Raw genomic sequence first — 20,843 nt, 5'->3', positions numbered from 1 at the left:
AGTGGGAAGCCAAACACGCACCCTCCGTTCCCCCTACGTGGCGGATAAGAGAATAGATACGATGGTTCCAGAGGCTGTCGGACGGAAAGTGTTGCTGGAGAGCGGGAATTATGGTCCCGGTATTGCGACGGCAAATGAAGTCGAAAAAAGAGCAGGCTGTGGAGAACGTCATCACCAATGTCGAGCAAGAAGAGCGAGTTTTCGCGCACCTATATCCACACACCCATTTGTCACCCGCTGCCCTTTCGAGAACCACGCAAGAGTCCATCTTTAATGGCAGTACCGTAACTACCGTTACTGCAGACCGATTTTGTGTCCCTCTTTTGGGGGAATTGCCCGGCCATCATCGTGCGGGCAAGTCGTTTGGTAAGGGCTGGCCTGGGTTAACCAAAGCGTGGAGCCGCGGATACGGAGTGCTGAAGACTGCCTCTGGCTAAGCGGAGGCGTCAGTGAAAAACTTGCTCTGGCTAGTTGTAGAACGCACTGAGCTGCTCGAAACCTACACCAGTGCTGAAGAAGAGTGAGTAGCCTTGACGAGAGACATGGTACAAAGGGTGTCAACTTGAAGGCGGCATTGCAATTGGTGGTGGGGGAGCGCCAGAGCGGAAAAATAGAAGATGTCGCCATGTAGCTAGTCTGATGTTCTCTACCAATGGGCAGAGCAACATAAACCATGCGTAACTACTCGAGGCGCGTGCAAGCGGAGACGAGTTGCTGGCGATGGAGCTGTGGTCGACCGTGGTCGGGAAGAAGCAGAATTGGCTCACGTGACTCATCGACCTTTGGCCATTTCCCAACCGAGCACATCGTCCCATCCCTAGCCGAAGACAATCTTTCAATTATTCGCTCATGCTGCCTTGCCTCCGCCCCGTCTGCCAAAAACGCCCGCCTCTCGTTTGTCTCGCATCCAGCCAGAGCTAGACGCGAAAAGAAACCTCATCGCTAGCATACATACTTCGCTGTCCTTGAGCTTTGGAGCACGGCACCTTATCTTCCTACATATACCAAGCATTGCAGCGCTGAACTTGGTGTCGACGGACTTACCTAGCTCAATGCTGAGCCTTCTTCATCGCGCCGAACTCCGTCCTATCACGACTCACACTTTCTGCCTGCGTGGCGAGACAAGAACAACGAGTATAATTTTATCATACTGGGATAGTCGGCTTCGAATTGCTTGGCAAGCACAATAGCAATGGAGAGAATGAGTCCCCTGGGCGCAAGCGAGAGCCGTTGAATCGCTGGAGCGCAGCTTGCATGGTGACTTCAGAGCTGTAATAAACGAGCGCGGATCCGGAGTGCCAGTATATCGGGGCGGGGAGGAAGGTCATGGATAGTGCACTGCCGGTTGCAAGGGGAAATGACTGCGGCATGAACAGCCCGTAGAGCTCAGCAAGTGTGGTGTCTCCAGGAAGGTTCAGCACTCGCATCGCCCATGTATTTGCCCGGGGGTCGAGATCGGGGCTATCCACGCTCATGGCCATATTCTGCGCGATCTTCAAGTTGTTTGTCTCCTCTACATATTGGCGCCATATATCCAGCAGCTTCATGCCGATGGTGGCGTCGATTTCGATCCCGTAGTCGGACTGTTGCAGGTGGCGCCAAAGAAGGGTTTGGCCCCATGGATCGCGGAGGCGGTATGTTTCACGGAAAGGCATTCGTTGGGTAGTAATCCATTCGAGGTTGAGGCGGGCCCCGTATTCAATGATACGGAGAGTATCCCCAAGCAGCCACACCGGCGGTTCCTCAACGCGATCTGTTGGACTATCGGCGCGTCTTAACGGTAGAAGAGCACCACAGGGGGGACCATAACGCTCGCTGTTACGCCGGCCGCACAGTGATGGTATGTGTCCGAGCTCAAAGATATCCATCCGCAGCTCCGGCGCATGCGAAAGGAGGTTTGAAGTCGGCTGCAGCTTTACGCTAGTGCCTTTTTGCGAGTCTGTCGCCCGAGCTGAAGGTGGATCAAATGACGGAAAGCAGCCGCCAAGGCTCGTGTGTTTCGTGGACTCAGACTTGTGATCAGTCGACATTCCAGTACCACTGCTACTGAATCCCGTAAACCTGGAGTATGTACATTAATCGGATATGTCATAGAGGTCACAACGGAGAACATACTGAGCATATCCGTAGAATTCCCCGGTGGTAGACTCGCAGAATACAATGAACACGTCATAATTCCGAAGCAGCGGCGTCTCATAGAACACGTCCCTAATTGTCGACCTCGTATCGCGCGGCACAGGCCAAACATATTTGGGTTGGCTTGTGTCAAGAGTACCCTGCACCCAATGGTCATGATTATCAGTTTGTAAGGGGCTCTACACACACCGCAGTCCGCGTCGTAAAGACAAAGAACTGTGCAGGCTTGGGGGGTTTCAAGCTTGACTTGGATTCATTGCCAACCAAGTTGTGACTTGTCATTCGCTACACTAGTTGGTGGCTCGAATTCGAGTGGAGTAACGATTTCTTGTGGTCTTTCTGGCGGCGGGGAGAGCTCGCTGAAGAGCATCCGAGGCAGGCAAGAAAGAGGTGGAGACGGAGTGGCAGTGGAAACATGGACTCCAGGGCCCAGCGATATAAGTAGCAGTTGCTAACACAGCTTCAAGTTGATGCCAACTGACTTCAGGCTTCGGAGAACAAAGATGCACTGCGACTGAAGATAGAGTCAGAGAGCGATGCAGAGCGGGAGGACAGAGCCGCCACGCTGGCCCGAAAGCGACTACTATCTGAGTGGTACTGAAGTGAGTAATCACAGCAAAGAAGACAAAGTATTCACTCGCCATGCAGCCCACAGATCATCTCGCGTCCTAAACCGTCCACATTGTTCCCCTATCCCCCTCCGCCCCGCATGGCCGCGGTAAGTTATGCAGACAGGTTACCCATAAGTGGGACGGTTGACCAAAACGGCAATGGTGAGGAAGACGGACTCAGAGCCAGCATCAGAGGATCGCGTGGAGCGCTGGATGCCGTTTAATAGCGCGATGGCAAGCGGGGAGCACTAACGCCATTGTTGTTGTGCAAAGAAGAGAGAGATTTGAAGCACGTGAGAGCACGTGCTCCCAAGAGTCTTCTTCTCCGAGTCCAAAATACGTCCATAGCAAGCGCCCATTTCCAAATCTTCCTCGTCCAGAGCGACTATTCGATCCATTCACGCGAGATGCCACTTGTTGCAAATCCTAGCGGCGTTCAAGCGGCGTTCGTCGGTCGGACCGTGCCGCGTATCATGTTATCCCAGGTCATGTCAGAATCTCGCAGTCCAACGATTCTTTTCTCTGCACTTTCATGGTCAATAGCATAGGAAGTAAAATATGGGCCACACTTTCTTCTAGGACTCTTCTTGGATGCTCTCCTGCTCTCCTGGTACGTGTTGGCATGTGCTATTCTACCCAAACTCTTGATTCTTCCCCAGACTTCCTTTGTCGTCGTCCAAACTGCTCATGGAATTGTCAAGGAAGGCTTCAAGGACCCTGCTCATCCCAGCAAGCATGACCCGCCGTTCCATGTCCTTGCCTCGTTGGAGCTCATCAAGTTTGCGATAACGACGTCGTGGCTCTTAGTTCAAGACAAGTGGCTTCATGGCGAAAGCGCGAGTAATAATGAGGGCGAAGAGCTTCTGGCGCCGCAATCGAGAACAGACGATGGCTGGACCGACTCTCCGGACCGTGCAACAGAGCAAAGCACATGGGCCTGGAACCCGAGGCAGAAGAGCTTTGCGGGGGCTCTGGTTGGCGTTGTCTTCTTGACCCACCACTCATTGGTATGAATCCTTCCTTGTCGGCCCAGCACCGGCTAACTGCGCAGCAGCTCACCATCATAAAAACATACTCCAATCAAGTCACGGCAGACACAGTTGGGGCCTTGTCTGTCTTATTCATCGCATTGCATGGATATGTGCTTGTCGGAAAGGGAACACCTTTGAGACAGATGACCAGTGTCATTTTACAGGTCCGCCTCTCATTGCCACAGATAACAGCGACATACTCACGATCCCCCAGTTGGCAGCCGTTTGCCTGCTCCATCGTTTGGCAAAGCTTCCGCAATACCCGCATGGAACCTATTCCCTGCTTCTGACCAGCGCTGCCTTCTCGTCTCTACTTTGGGTTACCCCCTTTGTTGTTCGTAGTTGTGTCATTTCTTTTGTTACTGTGCTGATCGTAAATTCAGCTTTACGCTCTTTGCCCGACTGCTGGCTTCCATCGCATCAATCAGTTCATTTTCGCGAGCAGCTTTGTCGCCGCTTTTTTCGGTTTTCTTGTCTACCCAGCGACAACACGTTTCTTCCCTCCTCGTTCTCTTCCCCGCGACTGGGTTGCGGCCTTTGTCGGCCTTGGCATGTATATTGTCGAAGATTTATTGGGACTGGCCATCACCTATCGTAAGCTTGCAGCATGCGTCGCCCCTTCGTTGATTTGCTCCATCCAGAATCCACGCCCCTGACGCGCGCGGTCCTGTCTCTGCTGTCGAGCTCGCTGGCTTTTGCGCTATCTCACGTTGTCTTTTGGACGCCAATTGCTTTCACCAACATTCAACTATTTGGCACGGCGCTCGCGTTGTATGGTGCCGTTTCGTATTTGCTCGATGGACCGCAACCTTCTGCAACACCAGAGCAAGCCAACGACAACAAACAGCCCAGACGGGCAATATCGTGGTACAACTGGACCCTTGTTTGCATCACTTTTGTGCCGCTGTTCGCATCGATGATTTCGCGCGGTCTAGCTCCGATACCCCATTCCAAGGGATCATATCTCTGGAAGCCGAAGGAGCCTTGGTACCAGCAAGAGGAGCCGCTGATTCTGCCCCACCAACACGATCCGGCCTACAATACGACCGAGCGCAAGTGGAACAGCACAACCTGTGTCCGGAGGCCGTTGCCAATTACCTCTACATACATCGGCCCGGGCGAGCGACCAGATTTCCACGCATTCGATGATATTTTGATCGTTGTTTTCTTCAGCCACGACCGCTACGATATCAATCTCGAGGGTTATAGGGAGGTTTACTCCCAGTATTTCCCCAACGTGGGTTGCTCTTTGTTCATTTCTCCTTATGACTGATCAATTTGTCCTAGATACTCTTCATTGGTCCCGCGAGTCGCGAAGACAGAGGATTTCTGCACTCGTATGATGTCGTTCTCGACTCGTACATGGCGCACGAGGACTTTGATGCCGGGTGGTTCAAGATGGGAGGCCGAATGGTATATGTCCTTTGACGTTTGCATTCGCCATCCTTAACCCCCTCCGACAGGCTCACCACATGTTCTACACCGCCGTCAAAGACTATCCTTGCTATGCGGGCTACCTCTGGGCCCCATTCGATGCGCTCCTCAACGTCCCGCGGCTGATGCAGTTCCCGCAGGACCACATATGGTACCACAGCCCGTTCGCAACTCGATTCATCCCAAACCCGGCGCAAACCCCGAGTAACAGAACATTGGAGGGCACTGTCGACCAGATCCCAGTGAAACGCCCGCCGGCAGCGCTAATTTCTGATGACTTCAAGACGAAATATGGACGGTACGAGAAGACGTCCCGCGCATGGGGCGTTGGCTGGGATTATTGGTGGTCAGTCTGCTTGACCAGGGACATGCATTCCTGCTGACGCTTCATGACTAGGTGGGGGTAAGTTATTTTTCGAGTTTCCTGTCGCTGCTTTTCATTCTCCTCAGCGAAAAGCACATGGGGGTCGGCGCCTGTTACAACTATTACCTTTGGCAGCCGCAGCATATGCGCGACCGGCTTGAGGGCTTGACTGGAGGCGAATATCGACTCATTGGCGGGTCTTCCGACACGATGTACCTCCCCTGGCCACCTCCGCGCCGACTTCCTGGATGTATTGGGGACTTTCTTGCGGACGGAGTGTTTCCTGGAGATAGTGCGTGATCTGCTGTCAACGGACTGAGCTGACCGTTAAAAGGCACTGCCCACGACGCTGCACATGATCCTCCCCGTCGACGAGGAGATTGTGTGGGTCGACCATTGGTGGAAAAATCCCCCACCGTGGAACACGACATATGTCCGTGACTTGTGGGCACAGGGCTACGAGGTCGATTCATTCCACTCTTTCCATTGGTACCAGTTGTTGTTGTTTGTTAGGGTTAAGCTGATTAGTCCTGCAGGGGCGACATCCAGGCCGATGGCTTCTTTGGGCCGAATAAGAACACAGTGGAGGACATGAAGACATTGTTGGCGGACTCGTTTGCGCGGCAGAGGACGTTGTTGCTAGAGGAACGCGCAGGAGATGGAGTCGACGGCAATGGTTGACGATGAGGATGGTGGTGGAGTGAAGTCAAGGAGTGATGGTGCTCGTGACTTGGATCATCTTGTCAACAAACGGCCTTCGGGCACTATTTTTATCTCGGGTCATCTTGGGCCCGAGGCTAATTTTAACCGAACAACGGTTGCGAGGCTCGGGGAGTCGAGAAAGGCCGGCGGGGGCAGAGCGGAGAATGGAAGGTGTGTTTATGACGTTAATGGTGCGGCGGCATCTAAAATTACCTGACAGGCAGGGTCGCGGAGATGTGAAGAATGCCCGAGTGGCCGAGCCTGCAAGTGGATCCTGGTATAGCTGGTGGTCCTTCTCTGCGGTTTTGAGCTGGTGCAGTTCTACCTCTTTTCTTGCAATCTTCCAAGAAATATCTTTTGTGTTCGGTTTGGACACCTTTTGATGCGGTTTGTCACGCGTTTCTAGCCTGAGTTCACCCACATTTTCCTCGGGCTTGCACGCGCAGGTTTCTGGTGCCATCAAACCACTACGCTGCCCCACCATATCAGGCAATTCAACCGGTAGGGCTCGGATTTGTCGCGGGCCGCTCGCATAACTTAACTCAATTCAGGAGAATTTAGCATGAGGTTGTTGCCAACACAGCCCTGTGGTTCCGAATGCGAATCGCGCTCGCGATCGCATGCTATTCCCGCTGATTAAACTGCTCAATATTCCGCGATAAGTCGGGAGGTGCGTTTTAATCGGGGCTGCAAATAACCCTGACGTTATTTAGAGCCTACTCTCAGTCAGCAAGGTCGTTTCCAAGCTAGTTCGCCGTCGCTGGAGCGCATAATTTGCGAAACTCTGCCAACGCCACCACGGAATTCTGTATCATGACGCAAGGGTCTGGAATCGAAGCACCACTCTGTCTCCACTTGACAGATGGCTTCTTCCGGCGCGTCGCCAGCCAGTTATTTTGGGTGTTCGAGCTTCACCTGTGATATGTTTTGTGTTGGTGTGTATTGTTATGTTTTGCAATACTGAACTCTCTACTGACTTCACTTGAGCCAAGTATGACTTCAAGCCTTTCAGAAATCTCAATCCCATGCACTAGCGCGGCTTAAAATAGCTCGCTTCATGTTGACAAACCAACATTCTTGTCAACACTTCGCGACGATAACGGAAGATCCCTCGGGTGTGTCCATCACAAATGCTTCTCCGATCTACGCCCGACCGAGTATATAAACCGCGCGGGCTTCAACCCACGCCCGCATGCCCTTTCTTTCCTTCCCCCACCTTGTTGCTCCGACTCCGACTCACGTGCAAGTTTACTTTGCGTCGCCGAAGGTATGCTCCTGTTGTTTTCCACTATCCTCGTCGCCCTCCCCACTTCCCTTCTCCTTGTTACTCTACCACATACTTACCACCGTCTTTACTTTTGCTCTCCTCGTTATACTGCTCGTATTGCATATACCATACCTACATTATGATCCTCTACCTACTCCTCATATATATCTACCACTTACGCTCTCATAGATCTGCGACAACACGTCAGTCCCGATCTGCTCTGTTATCCACAGTCACTGACCTTGTCCCCAGATATGACCTCGCACCCACACACTCCTCAAGCCTTGCTCGTTTGTGTTGCTGGGAAGGTTTGGGGAGAACCTGTTAATTGGTGAGTTCGTTGTCGCTGCTCTCGATTAGGACGCTTACCTCTCCCAGATCTTGACACAGTTGCGCGGAAGGCATCAACGCGCGAAGATTAGTTCCTTCGTTTCGTTCACAACACTGACCTTATTCCAGTGTTTTGCAGGCGGTGCCCACACCCGTCAACGTCCACCCTCTCCGCTCATCGCACTCTTCATTCGCAGCCTGACTGTGAGTGAATCGTTCCTCTCTTCGACTGGGAAGGCTGACCTGTTCAAGATTTGCCCAAGAACATGAGAGAAATCAAACGAGGGCTATTGGTACTGGTAAAGGTGAGTTCTTTGCTGTAATTTGCGACGCTGACCTTGTTCCGCAGACGGTGGCCATGCCCGTTCGCCTCCATCTTCCCCCAAACTCTTCCCTAGGTTCGTTCGTCGTCGCGTTCTTGGCCTCGCATACTAACCTTGCACCAGCACTTGATACTTCTCGGATTTGAGAAGTACAGCGCCAAGTCGGGGCCAAATTGTGGCTGTAAGAGGTAAGCATGCCGCCAATCTGTCCGTTTCGCGTGCTGACCTGGCGGCAGCGCTTCCCCTCGTCGCGCATGCCAAATCTGGGCCCCAACGGTGAGCTGAACGTCAAACAAGTCCTTTAGCATGCTTACTTTGTTCCAGGCTCTCCTCCCGACCCTGTCAAGCCCCGCCCAACTCCAAACCCTCGCGCTTGCCAAAGGTGAGTTTAATCTCAGTCCCGGCCTTTCGCAGACTGAGATTCATCCAGAAAACGCGCCACACTCGTCCGCACCGCCCGCGCTCGCCGCCATCCGCCGTCAAGGGCCGGTTTCGTCTCAGTCTGGGGGTCTCCGGACCGAGATTTGTCGCGCGCAGGCCATTCGCTGGAGAAACGGTCAGTTAACCGTCAAAGATGCCATTCTGTGCCCTTACCTCGTTCCAGAGACTTGCAATATCGTCCCAAAACCGTTGCGCGCTCCCTTCACCAACGCCGGCTGCTATGTTCGTCAGTTTCGCGTCAGGCGGGTTGTTGACGGCGCTGACCTCAGCTTAGACCGGCCATATCGCTCCCGTTGACCCCAGCCCGCTGCCCGCTCGCTTCACAGGCGCCAAACCGCTGCCCGTTGGTTTAAACCTCAAGAAACAAAGTCAGTAAATCGTTACTTTGCTCGTTCAACACACTTACCTTGTTCCAGCCGTCAAAATCGCCCTCCGCGTCGGCGCCAGTGCCTCCCGCGTAAGTCATCTTGTCGTTGTCGCCGAGTTCGCTGACCAATCTAGCTGTTGCAGACTCCATTCGGCGGGTACCGGAGGTGCCCGGGACGTAGGAGCTTGTACGAGAGGTGTTGGCCGTCTCGCTCGGCCGTAGTTAGGCCTTGTAAACCCAGTAGTTAGTCGTCTGAGGCCGGGTTGGCGGCCCCGGCATGTCAGCTCGGCCGGTCGCGGCAGCGCAGATGGCCAGGGAGGTAGGTGGGCAGAGGCCGCTTGGGCGGCTGTCGTTCGTTGGCGGCGAGAGGAAGAGGAGATCGGGCGGTCACGGACACGTGCTTCGGGTCACGTCCCGATCGATCGATCGATCTTCTGCGCGCGTCCTGTGCCCGACGGCGGCGCCGTGCCTCAGCATGTCCGTCGACCTCGGCGCAGCCGCCGCCGCCTCCTCTTCCGCGTCCTGCACACGAGGACTTTGATGCCGGGTGGTTCAAGATGGGAGGCCGAATGGTATATGTCCTTTGACGTTTGCATTCGCCATCCTTAACCCCCTCCGACAGGCTCACCACATGTTCTACACCGCCGTCAAAGACTATCCTTGCTATGCGGGCTACCTCTGGGCCCCATTCGATGCGCTCCTCAACGTCCCGCAGGACCACATATGGTACCACAGCCCGTTCGCAACTCGATTCATCCCAAACCCGGCGCAAACCCCGAGTAACAGAACATTGGAGGGCACTGTCGACCAGATCCCAGTGAAACGCCCGCCGGCAGCGCTAATTTCTGATGACTTCAAGACGAAATATGGACGGTACGAGAAGACGTCCCGCGCATGGGGCGTTGGCTGGGATTATTGGTGGTCAGTCTGCTTGACCAGGGACATGCATTCCTGCTGACGCTTCATGACTAGGTGGGGGTAAGTTATTTTTCGAGTTTCCTGTCGCTGCTTTTCATCCTCCTCAGCGAAAAGCACATGGGGGTCGGCGCCTGTTACAACTATTACCTTTGGCAGCCGCAGCATATGCGCGACCGGCTCGAGGGCTTGACTGGAGGCGAATATCGACTCATTGGCGGGTCTTCCGACACGATGTACCTCCCTGGCCACCTCCGCGCCGACTTCCTGGATGTATTGGGGACTTTCTTGCGGACGGAGTGTTTCCTGGAGATAGTGCGTGATCTGCTGTCAACAGACTGAGCTGACCGTTAAAAGGCACTGCCCACGACGCTGCACATGATCCTCCCCGTCGACGAGGAGATTGTGTGGGTCGACCATTGGTGGAAGAACCCCCCGCCGTGGAACACGACATATGTCCGTGACTTGTGGGCACAGGGCTACGAGGTCGATTCATTCCACTCTTTCCATTGGTACCAGTTGTTGTTGTTTGTTAGGGTTAAGCTGATTAGTCCTGCAGGGGCAACATCCAGGCCGATGGCTTCTTTGGGCCGAATAAGAACACAGTACAGGACATGAAGACGTTGTTGGCGGACTCGTTTGCGCGGCAGAGGATCGTGCCTCCCAGTTCGGATTAAGCAGGATTAGCCAAATGTGTGCAGTAACAATGGCCGTAATTACTTTTGACTAGCAAGCGACTACTCTTCTCCGTATCTAATCCCGTGGGCGTACTTGGTCCAGCCGCCCAACCAATCATTCGAAACGCGCGGTCGAAACTCCCTCCAAGATCCTCCTGTCCTTGACCCGTCCCCCCCCCACGAGTTCCCGCTCCTGCGCATCTCTTCAACTTGCTCCCCGACGAAGAAACACCGTCCACGCCTCGCAATGCCGCGGTCGAAGAAAACGCGATTGACGAGGATCTTCCTCCTCGAGTTTACAAAAGGAAAGAGTTGTGAAAGAGGGGGACAGCTTGTACCGCTTGCTAAAGCGAGATCTTCCACCTCGAGCGAGGTGTGGACTCTTTCTGTGGTGCACGTGACTTGCCATATCTGGATAAGATATCGTCGTCGATTTGTGTGTCCAGTCATCCTGGTATTGCGAGTTCAGCCCGCTACTCCAAACTGGTATACAAACGGTGGCCTGACCTGCAAGCTTGAACAGTTGTTAATAGAACCTGGCTGAAGACCGCCTTTCGGCCAGAAAAGAGGAGCCAAGTGAGGTAAAATGATGATCGAGCGGGTACCAGAAGGTATAGCGCCTCATCGCAGATGCGGCGAAATACAATAGTGTCTTGTCCCGTTTGAAGAAGCGAAGAGATTGGAGAGGGGACAATGAAGGTAGATGTCGTCTAATCTTGGCGTCAATTCTCGACCAGATGGTGCTTTTGCATCGCAGATGGTCTGAACTCTGGATAGCCTGCGTGACAGAGCTCGGAAGCAGCAGATGGCAATCGTTACACTGACCGGCGTGGAGAACGGTCAAGCATCCACAAGTTGCCGTACATATAGCGGAATTCTCCTCCCCGCACAATGATATCCCTTCTCATTTGGGCAATAATATTCGCTTTCCATGCGTCACCTATAAGTTGATGCATACTACCAGGCCGACAAAGAGGACGGGACAGCAAGAAAGTGGGCGAAAAAAGGGAGATCGAGTTCTCCTCAGCGACAGCGATGAACCCTGCAGGGTATGCTTCGGTGTTAGGCCTGGCGAGCGAGGGACATCGGAGTACATAATTGGCATATTTCGGGAAGGCTTTGACTGGTCAGTGGTCAGGACTCGGACCTCGCGAATTTAGTGCTTGACAATCGACACACCTTATATCGCCAGAACCCATTTCCCATACTCCGGATTATCCTTGTCTCTCGATAGTTCGGAGAGCCTGTCGGATTGAGAGTTACGCTCAGAGGGGCTTGTCCCGAGCGTGCCAGCAGATTGCCAGGCTAAAAGCTGTCCCTGTATTCATTGGCCCGGAAGGTGAGGTTCCTCCACAGCCTGGGTGAGCCAAGGCAATTTTTTCTCCACCAAGAGCATACGTTCAACAGGAGAAGTGGCGCCACTTTAATTGGGAATTCGTGGGAAAATAGTCGAGTTTCGCAGAGTCAACGAGGACACATTGCTCGAAAATTTCGGCCATTATCTCAACAGGGAGGCGTCGTATCGGAGACAAGAAATTTAAAGAAGCCAGGACATAATTGTTGTTCTTGCGCCTTCCTAGAAGGTCTTGCAAATCACGGACGAAGGAAAGTACAGCATCCAGTTCATGCTCTAGCTCAGCTTCATCGGCGAGTCCTTCTCGAAGTAATCCCGATATCTGACTCTGCTGTGCCTGCGAGAGCTGCTCGTAAAGGGACTCCAGCCCGAGAGGGAGTTCCATGCCGATATCTATGCAATTCAGCCTATGGGGAGAAGCAAATCTGCCACAACGCACCAACGAGAGAGTTCATTAAAGTTGTAAATGGAGTAGTATCAGGCAGATATTGGAAGCAGAGACAGAAGACAAAGCAGGCAATGGCAGGCAACGAGTGGTTGTCGTTGACAGGGCGGAAAAAGATCGGAGTCACCGTGACAAACAACAGGTTGGGAGAAGACATTGATTTTTCTGCTCGTTTTCCTACATACCATCTACTAGTACGAATTATATACCAGCTGTCCGTTCAAGGTCCATACTATATACTATCCTGAAATACATTTCGGTTTGGAGAGCGGGAGAGAGTGTGAATGAGTGGTGAAGTCCGTCTAATGCCCAAAATGAACGAAAGGAAAGTCTGAACCAGTACCTCAATGTCGAGGCTGGTCGTGGTACTGATGTTGCGGCGGCAGGTCCGTATACCGCTGGCTAGGCGAGAAGTTGGGCGAGCCCGGACCAGGAGAGGAAGGAGGATGTGAAGGGTGAAGGGCGGCGACTTCAGGAGTTGATAAGTCGGCATGGATAGCGCCGTATTGAGAGTGGGGATGGTCGTGGAACGTGGCCTCGCTGCCACTTCCCAGACTCCTGTTGTCGCTATGCATAGGACTCGGCGGGTAATAGTGCTGGTCATATTTGACGTGTTGCTCGTTGTCGGGATGTGTCGCAGTTGCCATGCTGTCGACGCTGAATGCAGAGTTGCGTTTGCCAGTGCCAGCCATGAATGGCGCATGGGGCTGTGTTGGATACCACTCTTCCTTCGTCGAAGCAGCGAATGCTGCGTTTTGCTGACGCTTGTTACCGCGACGACGAAGCAAGACCAATAACTAGACTTCGTCAGTTATGACAATAAGGCAGAAATAATAGACATACCGCGATAAGAGCAATAGCGCCTACAGCCGACCCAGCTCCAATAGCGATCTTCGTTCCCGTAGAAAGCGAGGAGCTCGAGTTGGTCGTGTTGTTGGTATTGCTTGAGCCAGAACCAGAACCGGCGCCACCGGAAGAAGACGGGGAGTTCGGGGAAGATGAGGAGGAGCCAACTGCGAAATACTTGGCCTTGATTATGTCCGCTGCGCGTTCAGCAATGCCATAAGTTGTGGCCATAGTATGTGCTGACACATGCAACGGGGCAATCGAGACATCGACCACACGAAGATTTTTAGTGCCATAGACGATAAGGCGAGTATCAACTACCCCGCCACGCTCAAGCGGTAACATGGAATTGGTACCAATGGGGTGGTATTCCGTGCCAGATGAGCTAGCGATGTAGCCATTGATCGCGTCGTCTGTAGCCGGCATCCCTGGTGTGGTTTCTGTCTTGATCATCTCCGACATCGGAGCAGTCGCGATGGTCTTTCGAGTGTACTTGAAAGCAGTACGCATGAGGTCGAGATCATACGAGACCGAAAGGTAGTTGGGGTTGATCTCGGGGTAGTCGAAAATGGAGGCGGACTTGATGTTGACGTAGCCGCGCGAAAACGGATGCTGGAGACAAAGCTGGATTCCAATCATGGATGCGGCAGAGCCAAACATGTTGAAGATCATTTCGATTTGGCCGATTTTGGAATGCGCTGCCCAACCCGAAAGGATCGAATACTGTGCTTTGACACCAGCTTGCACGGTGGAGTCCATGGAGGAAGCTGCTGCGGAGATAGAGAGGGCGGAGTCGGTGTTAATAGAGGAAGCCCAAACGGAGGCGTCGGTCCCCATCATGTGGGTGGTCGCGGGATAAGCAGTCGCTTCGTTCCAGTAGGTCCACATTCCCGTCCCATCCTTCCGCCAGATCGCAAGTTGTTCGTCCCACAACCCCTGGTCAAATTTAAGAGCAGCCCAGGTGTCGTTGTCGGTCGCTTGCATATAGAGAGAGGCGGAAACTAGCGCGAATCAGATGTGTGAAAGACACGAAAGAGAAGTACGAACGATGTTCTTGGAGATTCTGACCGACTCCGGGGAGGTCGACGACTGTTTGAATGCCATGAGCAGACAGGAGCGACTTGGGCCCAACTCCAGAGACTTGGAGGATTTGTGGAGACCCAATAGTACCGCCACTGGAAAAAGGTCAGCAAGAAATCTGGAGTGATCGGATAAACGGCGCACGATAAGATGACTTCCTTGGCGGCATTGACTTGGTAAACGGTTCCGCCAGCATTAGCCGCGAAAGAAACCCCTCCCGCGACCGCAGCACCTGAAGTTGTGGAGTTCCAGTTGATCTTGGTAACTTGGAAGCCGGTAAGGATGACAAGGTTCGTTCCGAAATAAGGCGCGATATAACCGAAGTTGGCGTCGGAGCGAGAGCCGTTGTGAGGGTTGATAGTGGAAGGGACGAATGATACACCAATGTTGTCGCCGCTGGCCGGGTCGAGGGTGTGTGGTAGGCCCATGTTAACCATCGTTGGTACCCATGTCGCAAGGTGAGAGTACTGGTACGAGCTATAGCTGCTCTGGATGGGGCCAGTTGTTCCATGGGCATTGGAGTCGTGGGTGACGGACAATAACGCCGCGTTGGCTTCCGCCATTGGAGTAAAGGTTTCAGCCTAAAATCATTTAGATTCTGGATTTGACAACTTTTGAGACGAACTTTTTTCATCGAAGCCTGCATCTTTTCCCATCCCCAGTCCTCTGCATTGGCGGCACCATTTTGAAGGGCATTCCAAGCATCGTATTCGGGAGCGCTTCCGCGACACCAGAAACCACCATTGGTGGCAGACGATCCGCCAAGGCCCTTGCCTCGAGGCCATACTCGCGTTGCATTTGCAGCGCTAGCTTGAGCTGTTGTCGTATAAGCCCAGTCATGAGTTGTCCCCGAAACGCCATGGATGTAGGACATTCCTGGACGATAACAAATGAGTTCCGACTATGAAGAGGATGGAGAACAATCCGCACCTGGAATCGTAATCTGGTCCGCAAATTCAGTCCCATCCGTTCCAGCCTCGATAACAGCAATCGTAGTATTCTTCCACTCCGCCAAGCGCGCTGCAAGAGCGAGTCCTGCAGTTCCTCCTCCGACGATAACAAAGTCGAAGGTCTTGCCCGATATTTGTCCCGGATCGGTAGTCGAGCGTTTGTGTATTGGTGTTGGCGTTGCAGTTGTTAACGCGACCGTAGTGGCCGCGATGAAAAGTAGAGGGCGCATTGAGTTGTGTGAGTTTGAGGGAAACGAGTGTGAGCACAGTGGCAGTATTATACAAAAGCTGCAGCCGATTCGTGATCGGAGAAAGCAGGAGGACTGCTCAAGGCTGAAAACCTAGACCAGGGGCGAGACTCTCCACTTCGATTGATCAGCGCGGGCATACGATGCCGCAGGAAGATTTTAGATGGTCCGAGTAGCGACGACAGCATCTGGTAGAGAGTCAGTAACTGGACCAATCCGGTGGACCAGTCAGAATCTCCACGCGGTCTAGACCATCTATGGCCATCTAATGGCCACGCGCATGTACTCAGGGAACCAGCTAGCAATTGAGGCGGAGCGGCGTAGCACTTGGGTGGCTTGTGATGTTCATTCCAAATACTAGAGACCAAAGAGTTAGTTAAGAAAGACCTTGCAACTGAGCAAGCTTTTGACAAACTTGGCCGAGATTTTCTTGACACGCCGAGATTTCCTGTCGCGACTCGAGCCGCCGAGCCGCTCTAGAATGCAGTGCCTGCCGCTGTGGATGCATCATGCCGACCATCTCGTCCAAGGACCAAGGTGTGTGTGTGTAAGGCCCAGAACAAGTTCTAGACCGATGCATCAAAGAACCAAAATCATTAGGATTGGGACCAAAATTTGACCTAAACAAGCAACTCGCCATCCTGAATTTGGTGGATGTACAAGTTGTACTGGGTTTCAACTTGTCAATGAGCTTTGCATACTGACATCCATTGCTGTGATAAAAACATTACACGGTAACCTCAGCGGTATACTTACCTCAAACATTTGAACTCGATAGGCACTCTTGTGACAACTCAACAGGCAACATATAGACTTGGGAGAAAGGCCGACGCGGTGCGCGGCGGATACGAGTACTCAATTGCACAATACTATGAGTAAAGGGTGCATACGAGCCCAACCCACACACCCAACCCTAGCTCGGCACAACAAAACAAAAGCAACTTGAAATGTCTGACGATGCGTCAGACTTGGACAGTCCAACCACTTCCAAACAAGTGTGAGTTGGACACCCACCAATGCCGCTTTACCGTTTAGCAGACAAGAACAAGCATTCCTATTTCAAAGGTTGGCTGGCGCTGGGAGCTTGAACAGCCTTGGAAAGTCGATAGTAAGTACAATTCCTCGCGATATATTGATGTACTTAGTGCCATAGTTGCTATACCTTACTTCTATCCAAGCCGCGCTTTCGTAGTAGGCCGCAAACAACTGAAGCCTAACTTGAAGGTGAAAAAAGGCTCTCGACCGGCGACCACAACCCAAACACGTCCGAACTCAATCTTTGGCTCCACTACGGTCACCGCGACCAAATCATGATTCAGATTCGATATTTGAGGTTGTATCCTCAGGCTTGAACATTTTGTGGAGGAATGGTCGTCACGAATGTTTGCAGATGTCTACTAGGGTTAGGGTTGAGTGTATTGAAAGACTACAAATATGATCTAATGGAATTTGAAGACGAGGGGTTTCAAATTTGTTACATTTTAGCTACGGCATTACAATTTTAGAGCGTGACAAGAGAACTGAAATTTGCGCTGGGAGGGGTGTGATGGACGATTACTAAAGTACTCGTAACTCGAACTCGGCGATTCAGTGGAAAGTATACACATGCTATTGAACAGTAGTAGTACTCAACGCGCCACAGCCAAATTATAAAGTACAATTTGCGCGCTGAAAGTTTTCGTGTCAGGTCATAGCAAAACGTCAGCTAGATAAAAAGTCCGATGGATGAGATAGTGTATGTGGTAGTGCAGGAGGGATGGTAGGATAAGTCTTCAAGTCCGTGTGAACTCAGGAAAGTATTCCAATCCAGGGAATACACGTCATGACGTCGCACTCGAGTTCCTGATTTCCCCAGCACTTTCCGTCCTGAACATAGCCCTAGTCGGCGTTGAGGCAGTCGATAGCTGCTGCGACCGAGCAGGAGAAGCTTGTCCCTTGCGAATGACAACAAAAGAGCGGCCAGGGGGTGTATCGCCGGTCGCCAAAGCAGCCTGCTCTGCCGTCTGAGCTGGGAATGCAGATGGCGGAACCCCTTCACTCTGTGGCCTATGTCTCCGAATGTGATACCACGGCTTCTTCTTCCGCTGTCCAACCTCCACCTGCCCATCCGAGTCTGAGTCATCCTCAAGCTCTTCAGACGGGTGCTGGGGTCTTGAAGGCGGTCGAGACGATGACGCAAGCATCGGCGCATTCTCAATAATCGCAGTTTGCGACTTGGTTCGCATGTGTGGTTGCATGGCTCCCCTCGGCAGACCGGACCCAGTCATGACCGTTTCGGGGCTTTGTCTCCGGGGCACGCTCGCCATGGACGGCGTGTCCTCGACTGCTGGCCAGGCAAGACTCGAACTCGACCCATTCGGTGGCGTCGCGGGAGCAGGGGCTCCAGGAGTAATTGCATACGGGGCATCAATATGTGCTCGCCCACCTCCAACCCGCGAAAACCCAGAAGACGGCGGAGGAGCACTTGACTTTTCCACCTGGTTGTAGCCAGGTCGTGGGAACGGCTGCCAAGCACCCATAATGTACCCGCTTTCGTCGTCGCTGTCTTCGCGATAGGGGCGCAACGCGTGCTCTGGCCGAAGAACGGAAGGAGGTTGTGAGTGGATCGATTTCTTCGAAGCAGAATCACCACTCAATAGCGGAGGCGGAACAAAAGTGGAGGATCCACCATCAGATACTTGAGCAGCAGCATATGTCCTTCTTTGACGAGTGCGATGTTTCGGAACGCGACGTTTGCGGGACCCACAACATCCCAATAGGCCGCAAGCACCTAACAGGCCGCTATCGACGACATGGGTGCTCTTATCGAACCCAACTTGGCCAACAATCCGTATCGCGGCCTCCACGAGTTTGATCACCAGCATCAGGGCCAATGCGAGATAAACCAGGGCTAGTATGACAAGAACTCCATAGGCAACCCACGCAGCAGCTCCATCACCGATGGAGATCTGACGAGGGAAAGTTAGCCTTATTTATTTCGAGCCAGAAATAAAACCCACCGCAGGTGTAAGAATAACTAAAAGCACCGCGACGACGATCCTGGCCACGCAAAACAGGAAACTGATAAGCCCCATACTCGCTCCGGTTCCCCAAGGTAGCCAGATGCTGGTTACCAAAGCCGCGGCGACCTCGACAATGAGAATCACGATAGCTTGTGCGGTTCCACTCTTCTGTCCCGCACCAATGACGATCCCAAACACCAGATTAGTCGCAAACAGCAAGCTGGCGAATAACTGACTACCATGTCGATAATGGTTATATAGTGGGCCAAGGGCCAGCAGGGTCCGAGTTTCGTCGTACAACTTGTTGGTCGTGGTCAAGGTAACCCGCACAACCAAGATGACAGGCACCAGGATGGAAAGGATGGCGAACGACAATCCAGCCAAGGCACGAGCTCGGACTGATGCCAGCGAAGCAGGTTGAGTCATCTCGTACACAGCGAAGATGGTGAGGGGTAAATGGAAGATGACCAGTATGCGGACAAGGTTGCCATGGAGGACGCTCCAATGGAAAGAGCTGATCTCCGTCCGAACGCGATACCACGGCTTTCTCGGTGTCGCAATACCCATTCCTCCACCCGACAACGTGAGACGGGAGGCCGGGCGGAACATCGCCGCCTTGTCCTCATTGGATGCAGCATTTTCGAGGTCTCGTGGGCCAGGACTACGGGCGCGTATGCCAGGTGAGTGCGACAAGGCTCCGCTGACAAAGCTGCCCAGGAAGTCGATAAACCAAACGATAGCCGAAAGGACGATTGTGGCGGCGACAATACCAAGGAAGAGAATAATACAGATCTCGAACAGAGCCTGAGGCCGAACGCCAACCGTGTAGGCGAACATGGCTATGCCAGATGCAGCGTCGGATGGGAGGGTGAAAAGCAGGTTGGGCACACTAGGGTTGATGTAAAGTGGCGAAGAGGAATCTGCTAGCTGGTCCGTGAATGTGGATGGAGGGTTATACGGAAGTGTCGAAAGAGGGTTCCAATGCTGTCTGTCGGTCAAAGTAACGTCTACATAGATTTAGCACAAGTTATAGCAGGAACGGAGCACACACTATATGTGAGAGTCGCCCACGAGGTCTGAGCCAGAATTGGGTCTAAGGTGATTAGTTTTGAACTAAATGGAGGACAGACTAGAACCTACAAATGAACGCCGGCCACTGAACAGCGACCATAGCCAAAGAAGCACACCATTGCGTGTGGAATAATACGTCTCGAAGACATGGCGTGCTGAAGCGCATTAGCGCTGGCGATGTGGCAAAACGCTCGCCGCTGATTGCGCTAGCAAGGATAAACCCAGCACTTTGACCGTGTGCCCATAACGACCGGCCTGGTCTAGTAATTCCCCGTCCCCAAGCTGAAACTATCCGTGCGATTCCTATGACGAGCCAATACAGCATTGCTAGCCCGACCGTTGACCAAAATATAGCGTGGGCAATGCCATAGGGCGAGTCGTTGGAGGGAGAAAGGGGAGTTGTGTTAACACTGATGCAGAGCAGCTCAGAACTGAATGGATCGACAGCTCGTAACCGCGTATTGAGGGTGGTTAAGGGGCGGTTTGTACCCCAGGGGATCGATGCAGAAAGCGCGAATGGACCAGCTGCAACTGGGCAGTAATCTGTCGCGTTTTCGAGTGGTGGAAGGGGAGATTGAGGTCGTATCGTCCTACATAAGTAGGAGCTATTCGTCCAGACGTTGAGGGTGAGGACAGTCGTTGTGGTGAATAACGTTGCTGGGCGGGGGTTAGAGACCGGGTTCTTTCACGCAAACGGGCTTTACTCACCGAGGCTTGAGCTCGAGTCCGTAAACCCTTGAATTGCCTGCGGGCTGGTTCCAACGAGAGTGAGATTGAGGTAGGTCCCCATGTTTGCGCTCGGGCTATCGAGGACTTGGCCATAGACGTGGTCAACGGCGAGTTTCACTGAAGAATTCCCGCTGAAACAGTCTTCGAAGTCAAGAGTTGCTGGGTCGGCGAATGTAGGGAGCGCAAATAGAGAGCAGAGGAGGGTGGCAGCCACCATCCGAGGCCTGCATAGTCGGCCCATGGTGGCGGAAGAAAGAGAAAAAGACAGACGTCACACGCCGATACTTACATCATTCCACACACTCACTGGCTTCGACTCCACAACAGCAATGTGAATGGAATAATGCTCTGCAAGATCGTTTGGTTGAATGCTTCATGGTCGGGCGATGCCTCGAGCAGAAAAGATTGTCTGGAGAATAAGCGTTGTCGTGTTATCACCATTGACAGGCATGAGGCAAACGCGAGGTTTGAGCGGGGAAGAATTGGTTCAAACTTTCCTTAAATACTTTCGCCACTACGC

General features: G+C 52.9%; 6 protein-coding genes across 6 annotated transcripts; 2 read left to right on the top strand and 4 right to left on the bottom strand.

Moving 5' to 3' along the window:
• Positions 1 to 1,145: 1,145 nt before the first annotated feature.
• MIND_00797100 (uncharacterized protein) lies at positions 1,146 to 2,418 on the bottom strand (the record flags this gene model as incomplete). Its single annotated transcript, XM_037364652.1, has 3 exons — positions 1,146 to 2,061; positions 2,116 to 2,276; positions 2,326 to 2,418. 3 exons carry the CDS (start codon positions 2,416 to 2,418, stop codon positions 1,146 to 1,148), a joined length of 1,170 nt encoding a protein of 389 aa, XP_037220296.1.
• A 1,911-nt stretch (positions 2,419 to 4,329) lies between these two features.
• On the top strand, positions 4,330 to 6,257 carry MIND_00796900 (uncharacterized protein; the record flags this gene model as incomplete). Its single annotated transcript, XM_037364651.1, has 8 exons — positions 4,330 to 4,372; positions 4,420 to 5,015; positions 5,066 to 5,191; positions 5,242 to 5,558; positions 5,610 to 5,615; positions 5,663 to 5,852; positions 5,911 to 6,065; positions 6,113 to 6,257. The coding sequence occupies 8 exons, from the start codon at positions 4,330 to 4,332 to the stop codon at positions 6,255 to 6,257; spliced, it is 1,578 nt and encodes a 525-aa protein (XP_037220295.1).
• A 1,427-nt stretch (positions 6,258 to 7,684) lies between these two features.
• Positions 7,685 to 10,598, top strand: MIND_00796800 (uncharacterized protein; the record flags this gene model as incomplete). Its single annotated transcript, XM_037364650.1, has 6 exons — positions 7,685 to 9,578; positions 9,629 to 9,927; positions 9,979 to 9,984; positions 10,032 to 10,236; positions 10,279 to 10,433; positions 10,481 to 10,598. Exons 1-6 carry the CDS (start codon positions 9,564 to 9,566, stop codon positions 10,596 to 10,598), a joined length of 798 nt encoding a protein of 265 aa, XP_037220294.1. The 5' UTR covers positions 7,685 to 9,563.
• A 1,400-nt stretch (positions 10,599 to 11,998) lies between these two features.
• On the bottom strand, positions 11,999 to 12,563 carry MIND_00796700 (uncharacterized protein; the record flags this gene model as incomplete). Its single annotated transcript, XM_037364649.1, has 2 exons — positions 12,392 to 12,563; positions 11,999 to 12,345 (listed from the first exon to the last, which is right to left on the bottom strand). The coding sequence occupies exons 1-2, from the start codon at positions 12,552 to 12,554 to the stop codon at positions 11,999 to 12,001; spliced, it is 510 nt and encodes a 169-aa protein (XP_037220293.1). The 5' UTR covers positions 12,555 to 12,563.
• A 178-nt stretch (positions 12,564 to 12,741) lies between these two features.
• Positions 12,742 to 15,521, bottom strand: MIND_00796600 (Choline dehydrogenase; the record flags this gene model as incomplete). The annotated part of the gene is made up of 6 exons (XM_037364648.1): positions 15,254 to 15,521; positions 14,949 to 15,199; positions 14,468 to 14,904; positions 14,291 to 14,418; positions 13,241 to 14,244; positions 12,742 to 13,194 (listed from the first exon to the last, which is right to left on the bottom strand). The coding sequence occupies exons 1-6, from the start codon at positions 15,501 to 15,503 to the stop codon at positions 12,742 to 12,744; spliced, it is 2,523 nt and encodes an 840-aa protein (XP_037220292.1). The 5' UTR covers positions 15,504 to 15,521.
• A 1,820-nt stretch (positions 15,522 to 17,341) lies between these two features.
• On the bottom strand, positions 17,342 to 20,564 carry MIND_00796500 (TRP domain-containing protein; the record flags this gene model as incomplete). The annotated part of the gene is made up of 5 exons (XM_037364647.1): positions 17,342 to 18,469; positions 18,521 to 19,530; positions 19,575 to 19,616; positions 19,664 to 20,251; positions 20,303 to 20,564. 5 exons carry the CDS (start codon positions 20,562 to 20,564, stop codon positions 17,342 to 17,344), a joined length of 3,030 nt encoding a protein of 1,009 aa, XP_037220291.1.
• Between the last annotated feature and the right edge of the window lie 279 nt (positions 20,565 to 20,843).

The sequence above is a fragment of the Mycena indigotica genome (genome assembly GCF_014461135.1).
Source record: "Mycena indigotica strain 171206Taipei chromosome Unknown Mind.scaff0006, whole genome shotgun sequence".
Taxonomy (NCBI): domain Eukaryota; kingdom Fungi; phylum Basidiomycota; class Agaricomycetes; order Agaricales; family Mycenaceae; genus Mycena; species Mycena indigotica.
This window is presented reverse-complemented; position numbering and strand designations above follow the sequence as displayed.